The following is a 22,698-nucleotide window of genomic DNA, read 5'->3' as shown; positions in this document are numbered from 1 at the left end:
AATCAGTCCGTCTTTCGTCCGGTCTCTCCCCCCCTTTCTCATTCCACTCTCTAGTCAGACCTCCCAACGCAACTGATCACTCAACTATCCGCCGTCTTCTCCCTGACAACACGGTCAAGCCTTTGAACTTGAATCAAGCTCTTCCGCTCTCGCCACTTCCATCATCATGCTCCCTGATCAACGGCTTGCGTCTCCAAAAGCAAACACCCAAAGGCATCCGCGGCCGCGTCCGAATACGAACGAACCGCGCTGCCTGCATGCCTGCCTAGAATAGTCGGCATCCAAAAGACAAGTCCGGAAAGGGCAGGCAAGCTGGCAAATCGGCAAAGCGTCTGGCGGGTAATTCGAGATGTCCGCAATTCCCACATCAAAGAGTTCGTCGCAATTCGCCAAACGCGCAAATCGCACGCGCGTCAGAACGGAGACGCTTCTCCAACGAAAACCAAGGACACAAAAAGCGCCTCTGGTATCAGCCCTCCCTATGGCTTTCCTCAGGCTGTGAGCCTTTCTCAGCTTGACTTGCTCTACTCAGGCCACCCAAACTTTTGCCCCAATTCCGAACAACTCCACGAATCAACAAAAATTATGCAGTGAATTATTCAGGACCTGCGTCGTGCCGTCCCGAAAAATTGCCAGCATCGAGCCATTACTTAGCATCAGGGGCACACCAAACATAACGCTCAGCCTCGGGGTTCGCACGAGTAATAAGGAAGGAAGCCGGCCGAGAGTCTCCTGCGCCTCCCTCTCGACGCAAGCATCGTCTTGGCCCTGCAGAGTCGCCGTCGTGACGGCAGGGACAGGAGTTCGGTCTTGCCGTCCCAGTAGCACTAAACTGCAGAGAGTCCGCCCGTCCGACACTGCCAAAGACTGAATCTAAATGTTCGATTGGTCAGCGTCCCTGCTGACAAGTCGGGCGAAATCTGTTAGGGGTACAGCGTTTGGTTGGCGAACAATTAAAAAAAAAAAAAAAAAAAAAGGTTCGACAGCGCAGTCGTTCATTTTAACAAGCAAACATGAAAAGTAGAAGATGAGGCTAACCTACTAAGGTACCCGCTGCTACTTACTCACGGACCAACAAACAGAAAAAAAAAGCTTGCGAGCTTCTTCCAACCTACCCGCCGTAAGCTAGTCAGAGACATGGCCAATTACTTGCCCTGCCCTTGTGTAGTATATTTGGATTAGTCAAGGCGCTCAGGAACAGGCACGCAGGCTCTTAGGCGCCGGAAGCGGTGGCATAGCCGCACGAGGCAGGCAGGCAGGCAGGCAGGCGGAAAATTAAGCGTAGGTAATGTAGCTACTCGGCGGAAAAAGGCAGGTAGGAAGGACCTGTGCTTTACGACACTTTACGACGGCGGTGTCGGCGGTGAGACCGACTCCGATGGGAGATGTTGAGGTTGAGGTTGTACTGCTGGGGCATACAGTATGCTACCTACTGGCTGCCGACAAGTTGCGGTTTCACGACGAGCCGCACATGCTATTTCTGGTCGGACTGGCACGACTCGACTCGGCATTGAGAGAGCCTGGTGAGCGGGTCGTCCAAGACTCGCAGCAGCTGCTCGACGATAACGGATATCTCGGCCAGCGGCACGGCGGGCGCGTGGGCAGGTGCATGCGCGGCGAGGGAGAGAGGAAAGGGCATGACTTGCGAATGTTTGACAAGATATGCTTTGGTCACTTCAGTCGATTACATTGCGAGTGAATCGAGAGCGGGTTCGGCGGACAGCGGTTTGGTCGGTTGGTATGTGCAGCAAAGGTAGCAGACTGGATCCTAGACGGCGGATTATTCTTGCCTCTTTCGGGTGGTTTAGGGAGGATTGTGAAATCTGATGTTTTTGATAATTGTCTGCATTCTAACTTCCACCTTAGCTGTCTCTGTGGATTTCGCCTTCTGCTCTGGGGCTTGTGTGAGGAGCAATGGATCCTTTTCGACCTGCTCATGGCCTTACCGTCACTTTCGACCATCTACCCCCCCAAACCAGACCAACCGACCTCTAAGCTCATAAATTCGTACGTTTGTTCATCGCTTTTGGTAGCCATCTGGCGTTGTTGGGATTGGCATCACTGCCCTACTTTCATCCGATTTTGTGCCTTCTCAGGGCGACGCGCCCCCGACACCAGGGCGGCATCTCCGCCTTTCTTCGCTGATTGTCCATCGGACCGGCAAGGTGCTATCAAAAGGCTCGCTCAGTCGCCCTTGATCTTGACATAGCCGGCCAATTCGGGGAACGTGCTCTCAAACGACGGATCCAACGTCCAATTCTCCAGATTCCTTAGGTGTGCCTCGAAGGCGGGGTTCAGCATGTACTCCTGGTGGGAGGCGTTATCTCCTCCATTACCGCTCGTTTCCTCCGCGGCGGTTTTCAACTCGCCGCTTTCAGTCGCAGCGGCCTCGGGCCGTGATGAGAGCGGCGACGCCTCGGTGGCCGGGTCTACGGGGATGCCGCTGGCAGTAGTGTTGATGCTGGGTCCGCCGGCAGCACTGCTGCTGTTGACTCCGCCGCCAGACGGAGCGGGAATCAGAACGTCTAGAGGATCGTATGGCCAATTCAGCGAAAGCGACGTTGTGAACGGAATAAAGAAGTTGTCAAAGTTGATGTGCTGGCCGGATTGGAGTGATATCAGACGGTCGCGGAGCCGGGGCCTATCGATTTGGTCAGCTTGGACTTGTTGAAACGCATTCTACACAGGATTCGTGTACCATGGTACGTAGTCTTGCCACATGGAGTGCGGGACGAATGTTTGGCTAAGGCGCGGCGTCATCCAATCTGGAAGCCGCTCGTAGTTTTCCTCGTTCGAATCAATGTGCCATCGCATGTACAGGAACATGATGTAGAAGAGGGCGACCTTCTCGGGAAGACCGGTCAAGCCTGGGAATGTGCCCAAGATGTCGATAAAGACCCTCGACAACGGATGTGATTGAATGGCGCGCTCGGGATACATCAAGGCCGTAAAGTTGGGGTATGGGGGACCTGCCACCGTCTTCAACGGCATGCCTTGAGCGACTTGGGAGTTGCTGTCACGCAAAAAGTCGATGAGGACATTATCCAGGGGACATGTTGCGTGCAGTGTCCGTGGGAAAAAGGTGCACACTTCAATCGCACGATCTTGCGGGTTGAAGTCCCATCCGGACGACAAGTCTTGTTTATCAACTCCGAGACCCAACTGAGGCCTATTTTGTACCAGAAATCCAACTCCAAGACGCTCGTCGGAACCTTGGGCAAACTCGAGGTCGGGGTGGATGTTGCTCCGCGGCTGCTCAAAGGGCGGCTGTTGTTGATTCCATCCACGCACATTGCTTGTTGGCGGAGCTCCCGGAAAAGGCCAATTGCGGCTGTTGGATGTCTGGCTACTGGGAGAGGATGACGGGCCTTGTGCTGGAGGTGCTGATGTAGCAACAGCAGGAATAGAGGTGTGAAATGCGCGCTGATCAGAAATTGGCACAGGCTGCGGAGTGCGAGCACCAGGGAGCTGCATGGGGCTTCTTTCAGCAGCAGCAGCTAGCTCTAGAAGCATCCGTCAGCAGGAGCATCTCCCAAGCTTTGCGGGATGGCGTGCCATTGAGACCGTGGTTACCCAGGATGGGTTGGATGATGGACAGGACGGTGGCCAGGCGGCGGCGTATGTCTTCATTCTCGGCCTGGACAAGATCCTTTTGACGCAGGGCATTGTGAAGCTCGTGAATGTGTTGTTGCGACTCTAGCTCCTTGATCCTGTTCTTCAGGGTCTCAATCTCGTTCTTGGTGCGCTCGCGAATGGCGCGCTGGGCCTCGCGGTCGTTGGCGCGCTTGCGGGCGAGCTGCTCAGGAGTGAGGTTGGCGACTCCACGCGACGAAGGGGCACCCGAAGTGCGACGGCGCTTTGGGGCGGGCGAAGGCTCAGCAGACTGGGGCTGGCCATTGTTGTTGTGGTCGCTGACGTCCATTGCGATGAGCTGCAGATGGGATGGGGTGTCAGAAATGGAGTCATGTTGCGCCTACGTCGAGGCTCTCGGGCCTATCAGGAACCGGCTCATGAATAATAATCCGAGGAGCCGACGGCTGTCCCACCACGACCCTGTCCAAGCTGCCCTGAACCTGCCCTCAACCTCAACTTTGGTAGCCCAATGGTCCCTATGAAACGTCGTCACTGTCAAGGGACAATATTCTACATTTAACATGGCCATGGTGCTGGTGGAAATTTGCTGCCATGAGCTCAACTGCGAGCTAGCGGTCAACACGAGCGTCCATTACCGCCACTCGACCGTCTTCGCCGCCACCGCTACCCTGGCCTTGGTCCTCTCCATTTGATGATTGGTGCCGCCGTTGATTTGCCCTCGATGGGCACTGCAATGAACGAAAATGGTAGCCGGGGAAGCACATCACGGACGGATTGGTCGAGGCCTGAGCGTCTAGGAGATTGCAACTGTCTGCGATCGACGACACGAAAGAGGTTGGAAAACCTGCTCGCTGGAAGAGCACGACGCCCTTCACATTTAATGTGCCGGCAAGCGCCATAGAAGGTCAGGGGGATTCGGCCGTTGAGCTAGACCAAGAGCTAGCATAGTCGGTATTGCGACTTCAAACGTCCATCAAGGCTCGAGTGTCCCCGAGCTCTGCCAGCGCAGTGCGTATATGGAGAAGTTCGCCAAGCACAGACTTGCTGCTGGTCTTGTGCCCAGACAGGGCTTGCGTCCACTGACGAGATGTCTCGGTGAGGAAGCCTCAAAAATGCAAAATTTGGGAATGGCGATGCAATGGCAGAGTCGAGACATTCTGGGGCTGCTCCTATGGCTACAGAACTGTCACTGGGGATTCCAAATGGGGAGAAGTCTGGGGACGGGAGGAAGAGGTGTCGTGCAGGGTGGGATGCCAGAAGCCATGACTCGCGATGCCGGGACTTGGCTTGCTTGTCTGCCGGCACATGGGCATGGCGTCGGAGAAGGCGAGCGTCGGCAGGAATGCAAAGCAAAAAAAGTCTTTGGAGAGTATTGATATTGGGCGGTGGCATCTGCAAGCTGACGTGTGGACTGTGGAGATGGAGTATTGGCTTGTGCGGGATGCAGGGTCGGTCTTGTCCCAAGTGCAGAGCTCGTGCAGCCCAATGGGGCTCTCTTGCAATGTTTCTTTTGACGGGTATGAACGAGCCTCTTCGTCAACTCCCGTGTGTTTCGATTTTCGACAGATATAAGTCGCGTAAGGGTGACGACATTGGAGCGACACGCAAGACAGGCGGCCGAATGGCTGTAGGGGAGAGGTCTCAGTGCCGGGAGTGGGGCAGAATCAGAATCAGATCGATCTGATGGTGTCAGTCTTGGGTTGGGATACATGTATGAGATAGCTGCAGGCAAGCTGTGTGGTTTCCCTGATGGCGTTTGAGCCAAAGCATATCTGGTTCTTGGTCAATACTCTGCGGAGCGACACCACAACCACCTTGGCGATTGGGCTTGAGCACCAAGTACCAGGTGGAATCACTGGCAACGAGAATGAATTGTCTACTGCTGGTCTTGTGCATGCGATGCGTCCTCGTCCTCGACTCGACATAAGCGACAGGGCTGCCCACAATCTGCACAGGGATGGGCGCAGCTTCGCGTCTAGCGGCCGCTTCAATCTCCGGGGGCTCTTGAAACGCGCCCGAGAGCCCCTTGCGCGCCGCCCACGCCAAAATGCTCAGGTCGCTGTGTCGCTGTCTCTCTTCAATGCCAATGCCAATGCCCGCCGCCCGCAATCCACTACCTGCGCTGCACATGTCCTTTCCCATCCCATCCACTCACCACCATCCCAACCCTTCTCTCGTCTCGTTGTCTTCAACGCCTGCTGACCCCTCTCTTCACCAACTCTTTCCCGCCCTCTTTTGATCGTGGTCGCAGCGCGCTCGCTCCCTTGTCGTCGCCGTCTCTTTGTTTACTCCAACTCTCCAGCCACCCTCCGTCCACCGCATATTTCTGTCAGAGCTGCCATGACGGCATCCCTTCGCGCCTAGGGCCTGCCGAATCCAAAACACGACACCTCCTACCTTGGCTCGCATTGCGCTCCTGGTCGCTCGTTGTCGCCTCGCAACACCATCTTCCCCCGCTCGCGCCCTAAAACGACCCTTCCGCTCGCTCCTCCTCGCCGTACTTGTCTTTGGCTGCGTCTCCCTCGTCTACCCGCCGTGCGACCCTCCTCGACCTCGTTCCTCCACTGAGCTGAGCTGAATGCTCCCCCGCCAACATGACCCGTCCCACGATAATCAGAGCAGGTGAGACTCGATCAAACTCTATGCCGAGGCCAGAGCGCCCAGTCGCTCATGGTTTCGCGTCAGATACCATCGACCTGCAGGATCCAGGTTCGCCCTCGGCCTCAGACCATAGCCGGCAGCCAACACAACCCGCCCCCCTTGGCATTGGCCCAGCCGCACCACACCAAGCTGCTGCTGTCAGACACGTCGAAGAAGAACGACAGACGGAAGAGGACGACCTCGCCCACCAGTGGCCCAGTGACCACAACCACAACGGTGTCAACGGGAACGCGAACCACCTAGAACACGCCACGGACCCAAGCGACGACGCCGACATGGCCGACTCGGAGACTGAAGACATGGACGATGACATGCTGGACAAGATTTCCAGCTCTCCATCTATCGACGATGGTGGGTATTCTCTGCATTTCACACGCGCTTCTTCTGCACCTTCAACTTTTCTACGCCCAGCACAACACGCCCCAGCATGGCCAACCCGCAGCACTTCTCTTTCAGCAAAGTCTGTTGCTTCTCAATCCCCATCTTGTTCAGTGTCGACGGGCACTTTGACTTCTTCGCCTCCTTCTGATTTGTGTTCTTCGTCACCCTTCACCTCGACACCTGAGCACCTGCCATTGGCCCTCCAGAAGCACATGGTAGAGGGTCTTGGTGATGACGTCTTTTCTTCACCTTATTTCTCTACGCCTTTGCATTTACCCCTTCGCATGGGACTACGCGAACACAGGTCTTCATCCTTGGAACATCATCATCATCACACTCCTCAGGACCAGCTGGAAGTTGCCTCGTTGGGATCGGACGACCATGATTGCACATCACCCTCGCCCGCTTCGCAGAAAGAAAGTCTCGGTACCGAAGACGACTCCGAACCTAGCTACTCTGAGGAGATGCTCGACAGTATTGGTCCTCTTTTGAGCGAACAAATGCACCAATACGAAGAGGACGACAATGACAGCACCATCTTCCCAAAGTCTCGTCCCTTGCCTCCATTGCCACGTTCGGATAGTTTCGACGATCTTCACAGCGTTCGATTCTGCGGGAGCACTTCTCCGCCAGAATCCTGTGAAAAGCCTCTTGAGATCATCGAGCCCGGCTCGCCTTGCACCTCAACCGGAACCTGGGAGACCGACAGTTATGCGTCCAGCTGGAACGGGGAACGTGACGATGATGATGATGTCCACGATGAATTTGCTTTACTTGACACCGACCGCATCGACTCTGGATGGGGAGGAGAGTGCTTACGCGAAACAGAGGACATTGACTTCGAATTCGTCTACGCCTTGCACACGTTCGTCGCAACCGTCGAGGGCCAAGCAAATGCCACCAAGGGAGACACCATGGTGCTGTTGGACGACAGCAACAGCTACTGGTGGCTTGTTAGGGTCGTCAAAGACAGCAGCATTGGCTACCTTCCCGCGGAGCATATCGAAACCCCAACTGAGCGCTTGGCTCGCCTGAACAAACACCGAAACATAGACGTAGGATTCTGGCTTTGGTGCTCTCTGCAAATTGCTAATCTCTGTTTCAGCTCGCCGCGGCAATGCTGGGTGACACAACCGAAAAATCCAAGAACCCACTCAAGAAAGCAATGAGACGACGCAACACGAAAACCGTACAATTCACTGCCCCAACCTATGTCGAAGCATCCGAATACGAGTATTCCACGGAAGAAGAGGACGAGGAAGACAGCGAAGTGTTTGGAAACGGCCATGTACAGATTGAAGAGGTGCAAGACGAGGACCGTGACGACGACGCAATCGCAGTTGAACCGCTACGCATCGGATCCAAAGACAAGCAGGCCGACGAGCTTGACACTAACCAGCAAGGAGAGGAAAGGGCTCTCGACAAGCCTGAAGATGCCCCTGAACAGCGACTGTGTCCGTCACCCATTACCTTCAAATCACTGATTGGGAAGCTGACAATACGAAAGTGGACCCCAAGGTCTCGCGCAACGGCACGCTCCGAAACACCGACTCTTTCTTCAAAGATGATAGCGTAGAAACTCGCAAAATCTCATTGACGCCGAACCTCCTCAAGGACGACTCCCCGTCCAGTACCAAATCTTTCGAGACTAGGGAGAGGGGTCCAAGCTTGGATAGCCTCGAAAAGGAATTGAAATCACCAGAGCGTGTCAAGGATGACAAGAAAAAGAAGGAAAAGAAACCAGGAATGCTCAGGGGTCTGTTCGGCCGCAAGGACAAGAAAGCCAAGGGGGCGGACGGCGAGCCTGGCGAAGAAAAGCACTCGGGAGAATTCTCGCGCGAGTCTTCGTCAAGAGATTCAGACGACATTGGCTCACCAAGAGAATTTTCCAAGGCCGGATCAGAGTCCCCGCAGTCAATCGAAAAGTCCAAAACACCACCACCCAAAAAGCCCGAACCCAAGCTCAACGGCCAACCGAAGCAGCCGGCTGCTGAAGTTAAGCCTCTGCAAATCACGACGACGACGCCTGAGAAGACGCCCGCCCAGAACGCAGCCGAAGCGACTATGCGGCTTGTGGAAGCGGAGCCTGAATCAAGAGAACCCGACTCATCCGAAGCGTCTCCACGCACGCCTACCGAACATGAGCCCCGCGCAAGAAGTGGTTCCAACACGGCCAAGCAGGCGATATCAAACATGCTCCGTTCCAACAACAACAATACAACCCAGTCCCCTGAAAACAAGATGCCGCCCCGTCAAAAGGTCACCAAGTCAAAGCAGCGGGTACCCATGGACGATTTTGACTCGACGCCGGAATACGAGAACACCGACCCATTCGCAGACCCCGAAGAGGCAAAACAACAGACTCAGCAACGTTCTCCATTGTCGTCGGACAAAGATGAAAGCACACCGAAGCAAGCGAATGGCAAGCCGGAAATTTCACCAATCGACACATCACACCCAGATCATCCACCAGCACTTGTTGGCGACACGTCCAGTCAAGATGAACCAGACATCTCCCCCGTGTCGCCATCAGGTTCCCCAACCCGCGGCAGGCATCCCGGCGGCCCGCCCCCCTCAGCCAAAGTTACTACGCCAACCGCCGGACAACCTCCTCGCATTCCTCCTGCCGCCCCTGGAGCGATCAACACAAGCATTGCACCCTCTCCGACGCTATCTGGGCACTCGAGAGATCCATCTTCCGCGACAAGCCTTCCTCCTTGGTCCGACGCATCTCTTCGATCTTACCTTGACGACGGTAGCGACATAAGAGACATGCTGGTTGTGGTGCATGACACAAGCGGTGTCACTCCGGTCGGCCCTGAGCACCCAATTATGAGCAGCCTGTTCAAAGAGGAAAGGAGCAAGGTAGCGCAGATGGGAACGCAGCTAGATTCATTGCTGGGCGACTGGTTAGGGCGCAAGCAAAAAGCACGAGAACGGGGAAAGACGAGCCCGCCCAACGCACAAGTCAATAAGGTGTAGAGCCCCTTTTATACTCGCAGGTTTGTTGGCGTTTAGTCGGCGTTGAGCCCTTTTCGCGTCCTTTTTTAGCGGCGCCTTGGGAAAAGTCCAACCCGTTTGGTAACGCGTAGACGGACAAATGTCTTGATTCATTTTCGTTTCTTCTTTTTGGGGTTTCCGCGGTTCGCTACGTTAATAAGGCAACTACGGCGGTTATCTGTTGATGTAATGCTGGCTCCTTTCCTCGGGCAGGTGTCATCTCTGCTCCGCTAGAGGAATCACGACACACCGAAGGAGAGCTTTGATCTGGTTACGGGCCTGTCGTACCAACTACTAGGATTCTCTCTTTGATTCTTTCCTTTTCCACGCTACCCTCTACTGTCTACCTCTAGTCCACTTCTTCTTCTGCTTCTCTTTTCACTTCTCCAAAAAGGCATCATCGGGAACTGGCGTCCTCGTTTGTCTGTTGTATTTTTCGCCACTTATTTTCTCTTCACTCGTCTATGTACTGTTTACACCGCCCCCGCCCTCTCGCCGACCTAATTTTCCCTTGTCTCCATTTCCAACCAGTCACTTCCAGATAGAAAGGGGATCAAACCACTGGGACTTGGCGCTGCGGAACTACAGGGCAGACACTGCTACGGCTGCATGACGGCAAAAGGGCACCACACAACACCATCCTCACTATCACTATGGCGGACACGTCAAGCCCTCTTCTTTGTTTTTCTTCTACTCTCTTGTTTTTTCTTCCTCTTCTAAACTTCTACCACTACTTGATGAAAGCATGACATGTATACCCTTTTTTACTCTGTTTCTCCTCTTGTCGCTTTTTTAATTTTGGTCGTAGACAGATGATCAGTTTCAGGCTTCTTTCAAGCCTCCTTTTTCTTTCTCCCGTCGTACTTGCGTTGAGGAGCGTCCAGCGTGTGGTGGGATATGAACAAACAAGTCTATTGCTTGTCCCGATTGTTGTTGAGTTGAAAACACGTACGTTTTGGGCTCTGTAGCCAGGAATTGGGAGGCGGTTCCACTGGTTGGTGGTAGTAGGATTGGTGGGGGAGGGGTGGGTGCAGCTGGGTAGCAGATGTGGTAGCGTGGCGATAGGGAACTATCGAGACCTCTTTTTCCTCAATGGTTTGCTGTACGTGCCTTGTGCTGCTGTGCTTGATTTAATCCCCGTTGACGTATTTCATGGTGCACTCAAATGCTGCTGCCCAAGTGAGCTTGTGTTCAGCGGCAGCAACCTGCACATACCATGCCTTTGGGCTTTTTTTTCAAACTTCGAGTCGAAACGCTCCCCGGCCATCTGTCTTCTCAATCCGGTCATGGCACTCTTCCAACTGACGGCTCCAGTCTCTCTCCCCCCGTTCGCACAAGCCCGACAAACTACTATGCATACCGAGGTACTCAGTTCTCCCCTTGTCCCTGTTCCTGGCATCCATTCTCGCAACGGCGCCCGGACGCTTGCTTCCGGTTCCCTTTGCATCCCTCGAGCTAGGGCCAGATTGGACACATGCAGCGAAGAGGAAACTTGAGCAGGCAGGCTTCGTCGAGGGCGAGCATGCAATCCCCCCTTCCGTACGGCATGCAACGCAAACGACTGCTGCATTTACATGACAGCCAGCCGCGCGCCTACAGAGTGGGGCCGGCTGGCAATTCCGTGCGACTCAGTCTATGCAGGAATCCGCGTACATGCGTTGTGCTACCAAAAACCAAACCGGCAGATGTGAGATGAGATGATCTCAACCCACCATGCCACAATTCGAAAAAAAGAAGCCCATGATCTCATTCGCGCTGGAAAAGAAAGGATATAAAGCTACACCCCATTGCAGATGCTCTCGAGGGTATATCCCGAACGTCCATCCATTGATGTGCATCTGCACGCCGTCGTCCGCTTGTTGATGCACCTTGAACACCTTGCTTGCTTGCCCTTTTGCGCTTCGTGATGCTGCTATACATAGAGAGATGAAGGCGGAGAGGAAAAGAGGGAGAAGAGGAAAGAAGAAAAGAAAGTATGCCCGGACCTTTTTTCCTGTGCTCCATGCTGGAAAGCCGAGAATTATGGACGTTGAAGAAAAGGGGCAAGAGAGAAGAAGGAGAAGAATCAGAAAAGACGCTAAATGCCTGTGCAGCCCCCCGATGTGGTGGTGGCCGGCCGGCCGGCCATGTCTCGTGTCCCAATGGCCCGAAAGTGGTTTGTCTCGCTGCCTTCCAACCCATTCCATGATGTATTATTGACAAAGAGAGCCAGTCCAGCGTGCGCATGCCGATGCATATTTGATTAGCTTTGTCGCTTCCGCCTAGGCTGGGTAGCGAGGCCTTTCTTCAGCAGCAGCGGAATCACGTCGGTTGCCTTGTTCCTGTTGAGGTTCTTTCTGCACACGGGGCACTGAGAGCGTTTGGGGCCTTCGTATCCCACGCGGTTTTCACCGGCGATCAGTGCTTCCATGAGGCAGGTGTGGCAGAAGACGTGGCCTGAAGTTTGCGGTGGTCAGTTTTTGAAAATGGGGGTGCGGGGTTCGCTATTGGTGACCTACCGCATGCAGTGGCTGTTATGTCCTTGGGAGTGTCCATGCATATTACGCATGTGAGGTTGGAGAGGCGCAGCGGTGCGTCGGCTGCTGGCTCTACGGCCTGCTGTGCTTTGACTTGCTCCACGCGCTGCTTCTGCAATGCTTCGGCGAGCGTTGTGTTATCGTCTGCCAGGTCGATGTGCTCAATCTCGGAAATATCTGGTGAGTTGTGGTTGTTTGTGTTGAAGGTGCCGGTCGTGAAGGCGGACCGCGAAGTGCTCCCTCTATGATCTTGCCTGCTGGTGTTGTTCAATCTTGGCCGCTTGTATGCTGGGCCAGACGACGTTTCGGGCGTTGTTCGTGACGATGATGACGACGTCCCGGTTGGCCGCGAGCGCTTAGCTGTTGGCGGCATGTTGGGCTCGCTGAGGTCGCCAGAGTCTGAGAATCGACTGAGAGTGGAGCGTTCTTGTGACAACGGTGGCGTGGCTTCGCGGGTGAGGTCGACGTAAGAGGGACTTTGCCTGCGCGGCGACATGTATTCGTAGTGGGTAGCGGGGTAGTCGTCTTCTTGGTCGCGGTCGAATCGTCGAATATACTCGGCTTCTAGATTTGACCATTCATCGTCGTCGGGATAGGGTGCTAGGGGAGAGGAGCCGTTGTTGTCGTCCGGTTCGAGGTACCGAGTGTATGGTGGAGAGGCAGGGTCGTAGTTTTGGCTGTCAAAGGCAAATTCGCCCGTGTCGTCTCTCGTGAGACGGTCGAATGAAGGCAATGTCGTCAAGTCGTCGTAAATGTGGTCGTATCGGTGCCAGTTGTCGAAATCAGCATCAGGATCAGACGGGCGCGGACTGTCGGCGAGTTGGTGATGGTCCGGGAGGTTGTAGGCAAGGTCGCGGTTGCGGTTGGCGGACGACATGGCGAGACAGCAATCAACGGTGCATGAACGTCGTCGTCGTCTGTTTGTTTGACAGCAGCTCTCTCTTCCTCTCCCGTCCAAATGAAATGAACTGCGAGGGCGAGCCGATGTGGCTGGAGCGAAGCCAAGGGTGCTTCTAATCCTTGCGGCAAATCACACAGGCTGACTGATGAGGTAACCACCTACCGATGCGCTGCGACGCAAAACTAATTTGATCTACCGCACTTTTCCTCCCTCTGTATACCGCAAATTGCTACAGCAACATCGACCGCTTTCCAGAACAATGAAGTGACGACCTCTCTCGCTTCGCCCAATGATGAGAATTCAGCATCGCGGCGCCACCGTCGTTAAACCCGCAACTCTCCGCGCGCCGCGAGCGCTCTCTGTGCGTCACGCCACTCCTCTACAATGTCTGGCGCGCAGATGGTACGCCCAGGCTGCTCAATCGCTAGACGAGTCTCGCGTGCGCCGGAGTAGCCTTCATGGTAAAAGTCTCTCGAACCAATTGCGCCAACAGTTGCGCTAACTTTCCCCAGTGCCGTCCGAAGCCCGCTTCAACGAGATAGGCATTCAGCAGCTCAGTAGCAGCGTACATCCTCAAATATTCTCCGCCGGAAACCCGCGACCTTCCCAGGACCTCATCGATCTCGCAAAAGACCACCTCACCCGACATGAGCTGCTCGGAAAAAACCAAGACTCCACGCCACCCGTTGGCCTGGAGCTGCCGCCGCTTCAGGGAAAAACGCTGGATGAGCACTTTTACAAACTTGGAATGGACGTTGCGGAACCATATCTTTCCCTGGCCAAAGAATACATTCGCGCCAATGCGCCTCCCAAGCCTCGAAAATGGGTTCGCCGGAGCGGATGGACCAAATATTCAAGGGACGGATCTTCAGAGGCCGTAGATGCGCCGAACGAGTCACTGCTGACATTCGACACCGAAGTCATGTATAAGGAGACGTCATATGCTTGTATGGCCTGCGCCGCTAGTCCGACTGCCTGGTACGCCTGGATATCGCCATGGCTTTTGGAAGAGAGCGAATCGGATAAACACCTAATACCGCTGGGGGATCCGGACAAACCCAAAATCGTCGTAGGACACAACATTGGTTACGACAGAGCAAGAATAGCAGAAGAATACTCTATGCGCCAATCCAACAGCTTTTTCATGGACACCATGTCATTACATGTGGCGGTGAATGGCATGTGCTCGCGACAGAGGCCGAAGTGGGTGAAGCACCGAAAAGAACGGGATTTGCGGGACAAAATTGCTGCTTCAGACGAAAACGTCGATCTCAACTCGCTTCTGCAATCGGGCAAGCTCAGCGATGAAGAGGAGGAACTCTGGATTGGGAGGAGCTCGATCAACTCGTTACGGGATGTGGCAAAATTCCACTGTGACATTACCATTGACAAGGCCAGGAGAGAATATTTCGGAGAACTGGACCGCCAGGGCATTCGGGAGAAGTTGGATGAGTTGCTGGACTACTGCGCCGCCGACGTCGAAATCACGCACCGAGTTTACAAAAAGGTCTTTCCGCTGTTCATCGAGCTGTGTCCTCACCCCGTCAGCTTCGCCGCGATCCGGTTCATGGCCCAAGAGATTCTGCCCATCAATGAGTCTTGGCACGAGTACATTCAAAATGCAGAAGGCACGTATCAGAAAATGTCAGAAGGTGTCCAGCAGCGCCTGGTAGATTTGGCGCACAAAGCTTTGGAGTCGAAAGATGACCCAGACTATTACAATAACGACCCTTGGTTGGGCCAGCTGGACTGGTCAGGCCAGGAGATCAAAATGGTCAAGGGAAAAAGAAAGAACGATCCTCCCAGGCCGTCGGCTAGTCAAAAAATGCCAGGGATGCCCAAATGGTACAAGGACCTTTATCCCAAGGCCAAGGGCCCGATCAACTTGACGACTCGCACGCGAGTCTCACCAATCATCCTGCGCCTGGCATGGGATGGCTTTCCTCTCGTGTGGTCTGACAAATATGGCTGGACCTATCGCGTTCCAGGAGGGACGACGCTGAGTGATGAGATGAAGGCGGCAGTGTGTGACATGGCCGAGGAAGAGAACCTCAAGCTTCGAGACGACCGGCAAAACCTCTATCTCAGAGTACCACACAAGGACGGACCTACAGCAAGATGCACAAACCCCATGGCAAAAGGCTATCTCCAGTACTTTGAGAATGGCAGGTTGACGTCTGCTTACCCATACGCCAAGGAGGCCCTCGCCATGAATGCATCATGCTCTTACTGGATCAGTGCACGGGAGAGGATCAAGTCACAGATGGCTGTTCTTGAGGGAGAGGCCCATCTCAACGGCAAAGCCGTCGTGCCCTCGGTCGAAGGTGTCGACAAAAGCGAATCGGACCAGAAGATTGGATACATCCTTCCCCAGGTCATACCGATGGGAACCATCACCCGCCGCGCCGTTGAAAATACATGGCTCACGGCCAGTAATGCCAAAAAGAACAGAGTCGGCTCCGAGCTCAAGGCAATGGTCAAGGCACCGCCAGGCCATGTATTCGTTGGCGCTGATGTCGACTCTGAAGAGCTCTGGATTGCAAGTCTGGTCGGAGATGCCCAGTTCAAGCTGCACGGGGGCAACGCCATCGGGTTCATGACTCTCGAAGGTACCAAGTCAGCCGGCACTGATCTACACTCGAGAACTGCGTCTATCTTGGGAATTTCTAGAAACGACGCCAAAATCTTCAACTACGGACGTATTTATGGCGCAGGTCTAAAGTTTGCAGCCCAGCTGCTCCGCCAATTCAACCCCACTCTGACAGAGGCTCAAACCATGGAGACTGCCTCTAAACTTTACCAAGAAACCAAGGGCAAGAAGACCTTGAGGAAGATTCTTCATGAACGTGGTTTCTGGAGAGGAGGAACGGAGTCCTTTGTGTTCAATAAGTTGGAAGACTTTGCCGAACAAGAACAGCCCCGCACTCCTGTTCTAGGAGCCGGAATCACTGAGGCTCTGATGAAACGCTTTCTCAGCAAGGGTGGCTTCATCACCAGCCGCATCAATTGGGCTATCCAGTCCTCTGGCGTGGATTACCTGCACCTGCTGATTGTCGGCATGGATTTCCTCACTCGTCGCTTCAACATCCAAGCCCGGCTTTGCATTACGGTCCACGATGAAATCAGGTATCTTGTAAAGGAGGAAGACAAGTACCGGGCTGCCATGGCCTTGCAGGTTGCCAACCTGTGGACACGCGCCATGTTCAGCCAGCAAGTGGGCATCGAGGACCTACCACAATCCTGCGCCTTCTTCTCCGCCGTCGACATCGATAAAGTCCTGCGAAAGGAGGTAGACCTCGACTGTGTAACGCCATCGCATCCCAATCCCATTCCCGTTGGTGAGAGCATAGACATCGAAGCCCTTCTCGCAAAAGGCGACGCTGCATATCTCGACCCGGCCATCCAACCTACTCCCGGCCAAGCACCCAATCCCGACAAATACGCCTACACCCCACGCACGCCTGTCATGGAGACACTCAACAAGAAGATCGACATGTCTCTCCTCAAGGCACAAATCACATCCGACGACAACGAACTCAAGGAGATTATCAAATCCGTCCGGCCCCCTCCTCCACCGCGCGCCAAGCGCATCGGGACCGGCGCAGGCGTGCTGGGCGACGGCTTCGCCAACACAAACAAGTCTTCCCCCAAAGCGTCGCCGAAACCATACTCGTACCAGCAGGCCCCCGAATTGGTTCCCGTCTACGATCCACCTCGCAAGCCGTTCATCAATCAATGGGAGCAGCACCATGCCAAAGGCAACAAGGGGCCACAGCAGTGGCCGAATCGCTTCACAAACTCCGGCGCCGGGTCCAAGAATTTCCAGGGCCGTTTGTAGCCTCCTCTCTTTGTAAGCATGGTAGCTCTCGTTTGTACACACACGTCGTCTTGTTAAAAAAGTTTCCTTGGGCATGGCAGAATCAACGGACATGGGCGGGATTTTGGGGTTTCAAGAGTCCCCTCGGCGCAGATTGGGTCGGTCAGTGTTTTCGCGCAAGCGCCATGGCAGAGGGAAGTTTGGGTGGGTGAGGTTGTCTTTGTCCATCTTTTTCAGCGCTTTTCTACTCTTTTGTATTTTTCGTACAGTTTCAACGGCCGGCGGTTTGCCTCTCTCGTTTCTCAACCTTTCGCCTCGCCTCGTGTACAGTGAGTGCTGCTACTTTTCTTGAGCTCGACTCCAGCGCGGCTTGTCTATCATCTGCCTGTTTTGTACAGTACGTCTCACTCTGAGGATACCTGTGTGCAGCGCAACGAGCTGGGAACATAGTCATGCAATTCAAGGCCATAGTGATGATGCCAGAGTTCCATCAACTTGTCTCTGTCCTCGACTGTGCTGTGACCATTAATCATACCGAGCGTCACTGGACAAATCATTGGTTGTCCTGGTGAACCTGCCTCCAATGAGCATCCACAAGCTGTCAACTTCTCAGAAATTCAATTGTGTTCTCCTTCTGACCATCTCCTGGTCAGTCTTCTCCAATATTAACCGGGGATTTCGAGCCCCTGAAAGAGGAGCCAGCGTAGGCTTTAAAGTATACATACTTGAAAAGTTCAGTCACTCGCCAAGGACCGATATGGAAGCTGACATCGGTGGCTGTAATCCGTCACAAGATTGAATGTGGCCACGTTTACAAGTAAAGATGATTAGATCGAGCCCAAGGTCGTCCACTTGGCTCTGTGGATGATTTTGATTAGGGAGGCGAGTGACTGCGTATTTCATATTTCATCATCGGCTGCACTAATTTATATCTTTTCATTTATCTACTCCGAGTGTATGAGTTTGAGACTCAATGCCAGGCCACGTGCAGACTTTTTGCCATCATACAGGCCACTTTGACGAACCTACATGCTCTTCCTACATCAAGGTTGTATCTCGATCCTCTGTGCAAGTGACTCCAGAGTCAAGAATGACGCTCACTCGAAGTCCCCGTCTAAACGCCTTCGTCTACCCTCATGCCGAACCAGTAAATGTGAAGATGCCCGTGTCCACTCGCACTTCAAGTGTGTCTATGACATGCTCCACCTCCAACTCCGTAATCAAGACCAGGAAATCCTGAGCAGTCGTTAGTTTGATGTCATTCAAAAGGTAGTCGGCAACTTACGCAAGCATGATTCCAGCGCCGGCAGCAATGGCCACAAACTGCGTCAGAGTCTTGCGAGTCTCCGCGCCCTTGTTCGGTCCCGTCTCCAGCATTTCCGGAATGACCGCAACAGTGCCGACATAGAGGAAAGTTCCCGCTGTGAAAGGGAGCAGCATGTCGCCCCACCTGAGGCTGGTTCCCAACAGTCCAGGACCGTCACTTGCTGCCAATACACCCGAAGAGCTGCCTCCAAACTCCTGCACCGCAATGCCAATGATTGTTCCAAGGAAAGCGCCAACCGCGGTGACGAACTGCGCGCCCATGGCCGCGCGTTTGCTGAAGCCGGACTGGACGAGCAGCGCGAAGTCGCCAACTTCGTGCGGGATTTCGTGGAAGAAGACGGCAACGGTCGTGGTGGCTCCAATCGTCGGGGAAGCGTAGAAGCTGCTGGAGAGAGCAAGACCATCCGTGATGTTGTGCGTAAAGTCGGCAATGAGGTTGAGGTAGCCTCCCAGCTTGACACTGGTCGAGGGCTCCTCCTTTTGCGAAGGATACGCCTGCGCCACCGCAGAAGTGGTAGGCTTGCGGGACTGGACAGTCGAAGAGTCCGCGTGGTCGACGCTGCTCGAGACTGCGGTGGTATCGTCCTCCTTCTTCTCTGAAGAATGGTCGTGGCCATGGGAGTGGTTGTGGGGGTCTTGGCCGCCCGTCGCAATTCGCAAGGCCTTGTCCATGGCGACAAATGTCATGAATCCAACCATAATGGCGACTCCCAGGAGCAGATTCTTGTTTGGCTCAACCATGACAAACTTTACCTTGTCCACTTCATCCTCTCCAAGAAAGATCTCAGGCAGGAGATGGAACAAGGTATCGCCCATCAATCCGCCCACAGCAAACGCGACCATAACGCTGAGCGACGACGGGTCGATGTTGGGTGGGCATAGTACCAGCAGGAAATTTGGCGGACCGGAAATGTACAAAGTCGCAAGCAGAGCATTTACAGCTGGGCTTCCGGGGAAGAGTACAGCAAAGATGCGTGACGTCAGGCTGCTTGTGGAGGGGTTCGAGGCGACTTTCTGGGCATTGAGGTCCTGGACGATGGGGCATTCCTAGAGGGAGCCTTAGCATTCGCACTGAGCAAAGGGGGAAATATTCGAGAGGTGTAAATTGTACCTGCAGCTGCTCTTCAATGTGTCCCGCTGTCAGGACCCCAGCAGACGCTCGGCCGTCGTCCGAAGCAGCGGCGGCATTGACGTAGCAGGCCAGAGTGGCCGCCAGAAGAGCTCCCGCGAGCAATGACCTGCGTACCGACATCTCAAGAATTCAAACTGAAGGAGAGGAAGAAGGAGAGACGACGGCCTCACGAGCAACTTTCCATGGGGTCCGTTATCGCCCAAGTCAACCCTCGGACAGTGAGATGGACAGCGGGCCTCGGACATAAGAGCGTGACTAATCGGGGGTTATCGATAACGCTGATCCCTTGCGGTGCCTGAGAGAAAAGTTCCCCAGAGAGTCTCCACTCGACCAAGATCAGACACCAGCAGTCAGCCATGGGTCGCGAACTTCAGAAGCGCAAGAACCGCTCCGGCGTCGCCAAGATCCGCCAAAAGCCCAAGTCCAAGAAGAAGATATTGAGCAACCCCATCATCGCCGCAAACTGGTGTGTACGACCCAAGAAGATTCTTTCCCACACACAGCAACCAGCCTCGCTGACCATGCTCTAGGAACCAAAATGAAACTCTTACGCAAAACTACCGTCGCCTGGGTCTCAGCACCAAGCTGAACCGCGTGACTGGTGGTACCGAGCGCACCGCGAAAATCAGCACTCCGGGGACCGCTCCTCTCGCCGTCAATCCCAAAGCCGCGACCGCCGCGCCACAACAGACCGAAGAAGCGCGCATCGAGCGTGACCCAGAGACGGGAGAGATGCGCATTGTCGACGACGGCAGCAAGAAGGCGCGGGCGAACCCGCTCAACGACCCGCTCAACGATCTCGACTCGGACGAGGACGACGAGTGGCACGGCATCCGCGATCAACACGAGCTGCCGGCAAAATCGAAAAAGGGCGATGGCGCCGCCGGGAACGAGGGCAGTTCGGTGATTGCGCAGCTGGAGGCGGTCGCGGCGTCGGGAGAGCGCAAGGCCCCGCGCAAGCAGTCGGAGCGCGAGCAAGAGTGGGTTGCACGGTTGGTGGCCAAGTACGGCGACAACTATGCGCGGATGAGCAGGGACATGAAGCTCAACCCGATGCAGCAGAGTGAGGGCGACATCAAGAAGAGGGTGACGCGGTGGAAGGCTGCTCAGGGTCAGTAGGCAACGGTCAGAACGGAGACCAGATTACCAGAACAGGGGGAAAGGAGGGGAATTGGGGGAAGCTGCATCATCACGATGCGAACGACTGTTGTGTCGAATTTAAAGTTTGGGTCAGCATGCTGTGTGAGTTGAGCACTCATGTTGCTGTACTCTGCAAGCAGCATGTCAGCAGAACACGGGACACATACGCCTCACATGGGCACGCACAAAGAAAAGGCTGCAAGGGCATGGGATGGCGTTTACTCGGCGCATAAGGAGTTGTTGCGAGAAATGATGGGTCGGCCGTTTGGATTGATCAATGGCCGAGGCTTGCGACGGACATGGGACGGATGGACTACCTAGCCGCAATCCTAGCAAAACTGCATTCATTCATGCATAGAACAGAGCACCCGTTGTTCTAGAAATCATGGGTGCTCCGCAGACTGGGACCGAGGCTTGTTGCCAAAGACTGGGTGGAGCGCTCTGGCAGCACTTACGATGTTATACCTAGGAGAGCAAGACAAACAGCATCTCTGGAATCACCAGCACCATGAGACAATCGAGCTGTTGAAGGGTAAGCCACCGCATCAGGAGCCTCACTTCTCCCGGCACTCATGCAAGCAGCGACAATCGAATGCGTCTTATGCATTGCGCGCACTACTTTCATCACCTTCAATTCCATCTCCACTATAGGCTACCTCTCCCCTGGCTCCCTGCCGGGCTGGCCGTCAGCCATACTCCCTCTCCTCTCCCTGCCCTGCCGCCGTAAGCACCATATTCCGTACACGCCGATCAGCCCCTGCTCCATCCACCCATTGTCCCGGCCTGCTCATGTCCCTCCTCTTTCCCATGCCTCGTCGGAAAGCAGCGAAGAATCGGTGAAGACTTGCCCTCACATGCAGAGCGACAACCTAGACCGCACTAGACGCGCACCCTAAGCATGTGTACCGCATCAGGAAACCATGGCATTTACGACCTTCCCAAAAAGATCCGGGTCCATGATTCGACCACAATATTAGAGTTGAAACCAACCAGAGAAAGGGAAAAGACATGGGCAGGGCTCGTAAAAGAGTTACGTGCGGCGTGCAGATCCTCCACTCTATTTTCCCACCCATGTGAACCCCGTTGGAGAGCCAAAGTCGCGGGTGTATTGGCGACTTGTTTCGGGGTTTTCTAGAAGCTTTCCGCTCGGCTGAGACTGCTTCGGAATGATGAGCAGGCGATTGGTGCGTGCGAGTGGCCAAGACGATTGAATGCCGAGTAAGTAGCATGAGATTGTTCGCCTTTGCGCAAGTGTCGTGTCAGTAGGTAGATGGTCATGGTGATTGAGTTGCAGCAGACATGACTCTGTATTGTGGCAATTGAGAATGTGCATTTTGATTGTCATTGAGAGCATGTAGCAAACTGCGCCTGGTTAGGATTCATCTCGTCAAGCTCTCCTCTCCATGTCAGTAGTAGACAGGTAGCGAGTCAAGTCCTCAGTAAGCATCACAAACGCAGGAGGAGGAAACGGGCGAAAAAGAATGTATCTAGTTCGGATGGGCAGTAACGCACAAGTGCCATCATCTACTACTTCCTCTGCTCGAATCGCTCGACGACTACTACGCTACGTACGTACATAGAAAGATCTCTGCAGCAACAGAGATCCGCCTTCTCCTGCCCAAATATCACACAACTGCTGCGAGCAAGATCCATACAATGTGTCCCATCATGTGGCCAGGTTGATGAGTGGTGAGTTTTGCGCTTTGTGCGTTGATTTGGAGCGAGGAGGAATGTCGATGATGGATGAGGTGAACCATCGAAAACTGGTTGCTCAAACAACTTTGCCAAATGCTCCCGCGGCTGCCGAAAATGCGGAGAGCTTGTGGCGATGAGAAAGGGACACCAAATCAAAAACGAGCCTCCCGAGTCCAAGCTCGATGCATAAGAGAGGAATGGCAGCCGTGCTCCCTCCTCCTCAGGATGCGGTTGTAGAAACGAAATGCGAATCCAGCTTCTCAAGAGGCGGTGGTGTGTGCATCGACCTCGGTCCTCTGGGACGTGGAAAAGAACAAACGGTGGTAGATGAAACTGCCCTGATACCCTCGCAGGAGAACAAAAGCAAAAACCCACCCATCCATGCTGTAATCGTACGTGCAAGCTTCACGCTGTAAAAGCCACTATTTTCTGACTTCGGTGACGATTGCCCCTCTGTGATTGGGAGGTTGTCGCCAGAGAGTGCAGAATCCGAATCCAAAACGCTCGTCAGACCTGTCCAACGCGTGCCATTACT

At 54.4% G+C, this 22,698-nt stretch overlaps 9 protein-coding genes across 9 annotated transcripts; 4 read left to right on the top strand and 5 right to left on the bottom strand.

The window, feature by feature from the left end:
* Positions 1-1,709: 1,709 nt before the first annotated feature.
* Positions 1,710-4,356, bottom strand: BKA78DRAFT_318303 (uncharacterized protein). The gene is made up of 3 exons (XM_066888772.1): positions 3,556-4,356; positions 2,699-3,503; positions 1,710-2,641 (listed from the first exon to the last, which is right to left on the bottom strand). The coding sequence occupies exons 1-3, from the start codon at positions 3,920-3,922 to the stop codon at positions 2,185-2,187; spliced, it is 1,629 nt and encodes a 542-aa protein (XP_066742445.1). The 5' UTR covers positions 3,923-4,356; the 3' UTR covers positions 1,710-2,184.
* On the top strand, positions 4,334-5,314 carry BKA78DRAFT_318301 (uncharacterized protein). The gene has a single exon (XM_066888771.1). It carries the CDS (start codon positions 4,733-4,735, stop codon positions 5,276-5,278), a length of 546 nt encoding a protein of 181 aa, XP_066742444.1. The 5' UTR covers positions 4,334-4,732; the 3' UTR covers positions 5,279-5,314.
* On the bottom strand, positions 5,284-5,801 carry BKA78DRAFT_372373 (uncharacterized protein; the record flags this gene model as incomplete). The annotated part of the gene is made up of 1 exon (XM_066892736.1): positions 5,284-5,801. Exon 1 carries the CDS (start codon positions 5,734-5,736, stop codon positions 5,284-5,286), a length of 453 nt encoding a protein of 150 aa, XP_066742443.1. The 5' UTR covers positions 5,737-5,801.
* Positions 5,802-6,188: 387 nt separating this feature from the next.
* BKA78DRAFT_296962 (uncharacterized protein) lies at positions 6,189-9,618 on the top strand (the record flags this gene model as incomplete). The annotated part of the gene is made up of 3 exons (XM_066886688.1): positions 6,189-7,691; positions 7,742-8,090; positions 8,144-9,618. The coding sequence occupies 3 exons, from the start codon at positions 6,189-6,191 to the stop codon at positions 9,616-9,618; spliced, it is 3,327 nt and encodes a 1,108-aa protein (XP_066742442.1).
* Positions 9,619-11,217: 1,599 nt separating this feature from the next.
* On the bottom strand, positions 11,218-11,928 carry BKA78DRAFT_161186 (uncharacterized protein). The gene has a single exon (XM_066883109.1). It carries the CDS (start codon positions 11,820-11,822, stop codon positions 11,340-11,342), a length of 483 nt encoding a protein of 160 aa, XP_066742441.1. The 5' UTR covers positions 11,823-11,928; the 3' UTR covers positions 11,218-11,339.
* BKA78DRAFT_354145 (uncharacterized protein) lies at positions 11,879-13,029 on the bottom strand (the record flags this gene model as incomplete). The annotated part of the gene is made up of 2 exons (XM_066891679.1): positions 11,879-12,072; positions 12,135-13,029. 2 exons carry the CDS (start codon positions 13,027-13,029, stop codon positions 11,879-11,881), a joined length of 1,089 nt encoding a protein of 362 aa, XP_066742440.1.
* A 316-nt stretch (positions 13,030-13,345) lies between these two features.
* On the top strand, positions 13,346-16,891 carry BKA78DRAFT_354144 (DNA polymerase family A-domain-containing protein; the record flags this gene model as incomplete). The annotated part of the gene is made up of 2 exons (XM_066891678.1): positions 13,346-13,514; positions 13,566-16,891. The coding sequence occupies 2 exons, from the start codon at positions 13,346-13,348 to the stop codon at positions 16,889-16,891; spliced, it is 3,495 nt and encodes a 1,164-aa protein (XP_066742439.1).
* A 1,260-nt stretch (positions 16,892-18,151) lies between these two features.
* BKA78DRAFT_253584 (ZIP zinc transporter-domain-containing protein) lies at positions 18,152-19,448 on the bottom strand (the record flags this gene model as incomplete). Its single annotated transcript, XM_066884833.1, has 2 exons — positions 18,152-19,243; positions 19,308-19,448. The coding sequence occupies 2 exons, from the start codon at positions 19,446-19,448 to the stop codon at positions 18,152-18,154; spliced, it is 1,233 nt and encodes a 410-aa protein (XP_066742438.1).
* Positions 19,449-19,684: 236 nt separating this feature from the next.
* On the top strand, positions 19,685-20,447 carry BKA78DRAFT_296958 (ribosome biogenesis protein Nop16; the record flags this gene model as incomplete). The annotated part of the gene is made up of 2 exons (XM_066886687.1): positions 19,685-19,794; positions 19,859-20,447. The coding sequence occupies 2 exons, from the start codon at positions 19,685-19,687 to the stop codon at positions 20,445-20,447; spliced, it is 699 nt and encodes a 232-aa protein (XP_066742437.1).
* Positions 20,448-22,698: the final 2,251 nt, after the last annotated feature.

Source organism: Phyllosticta capitalensis, assembly GCF_038381095.1.
Source record: "Phyllosticta capitalensis strain CBS 128856 chromosome Unknown BKA78scaffold_7, whole genome shotgun sequence".
Lineage (NCBI taxonomy): Eukaryota > Fungi > Ascomycota > Dothideomycetes > Botryosphaeriales > Phyllostictaceae > Phyllosticta > Phyllosticta capitalensis.
The sequence above is the reverse complement of the archived record's forward strand: the minus strand, read 5'-3'. Positions and strand labels throughout refer to the sequence as shown.

Coding starts and splice junctions, on each gene's coding strand:
- BKA78DRAFT_318303 (XM_066888772.1), bottom strand. CDS start 3,922: ATGGACGTCAGCGACCACAACAACAATGGCCAGCCCCAGTCTGCTGAG. Junction 3,504..3,555: donor GGGTAACCACGGTCTCAATG/GCACGCCATCCC, acceptor GGATGCTTCTAG/AGCTAGCTGCTGCTGCTGAA. Junction 2,642..2,698: donor TGGCAAGACTACGTACCATG/GTACACGAATCC, acceptor CCAAATCGATAG/GCCCCGGCTCCGCGACCGTC.
- BKA78DRAFT_318301 (XM_066888771.1), top strand. CDS start 4,733: ATGGCAGAGTCGAGACATTCTGGGGCTGCTCCTATGGCTACAGAACTG.
- BKA78DRAFT_161186 (XM_066883109.1), bottom strand. CDS start 11,822: ATGGAATGGGTTGGAAGGCAGCGAGACAAACCACTTTCGGGCCATTGG.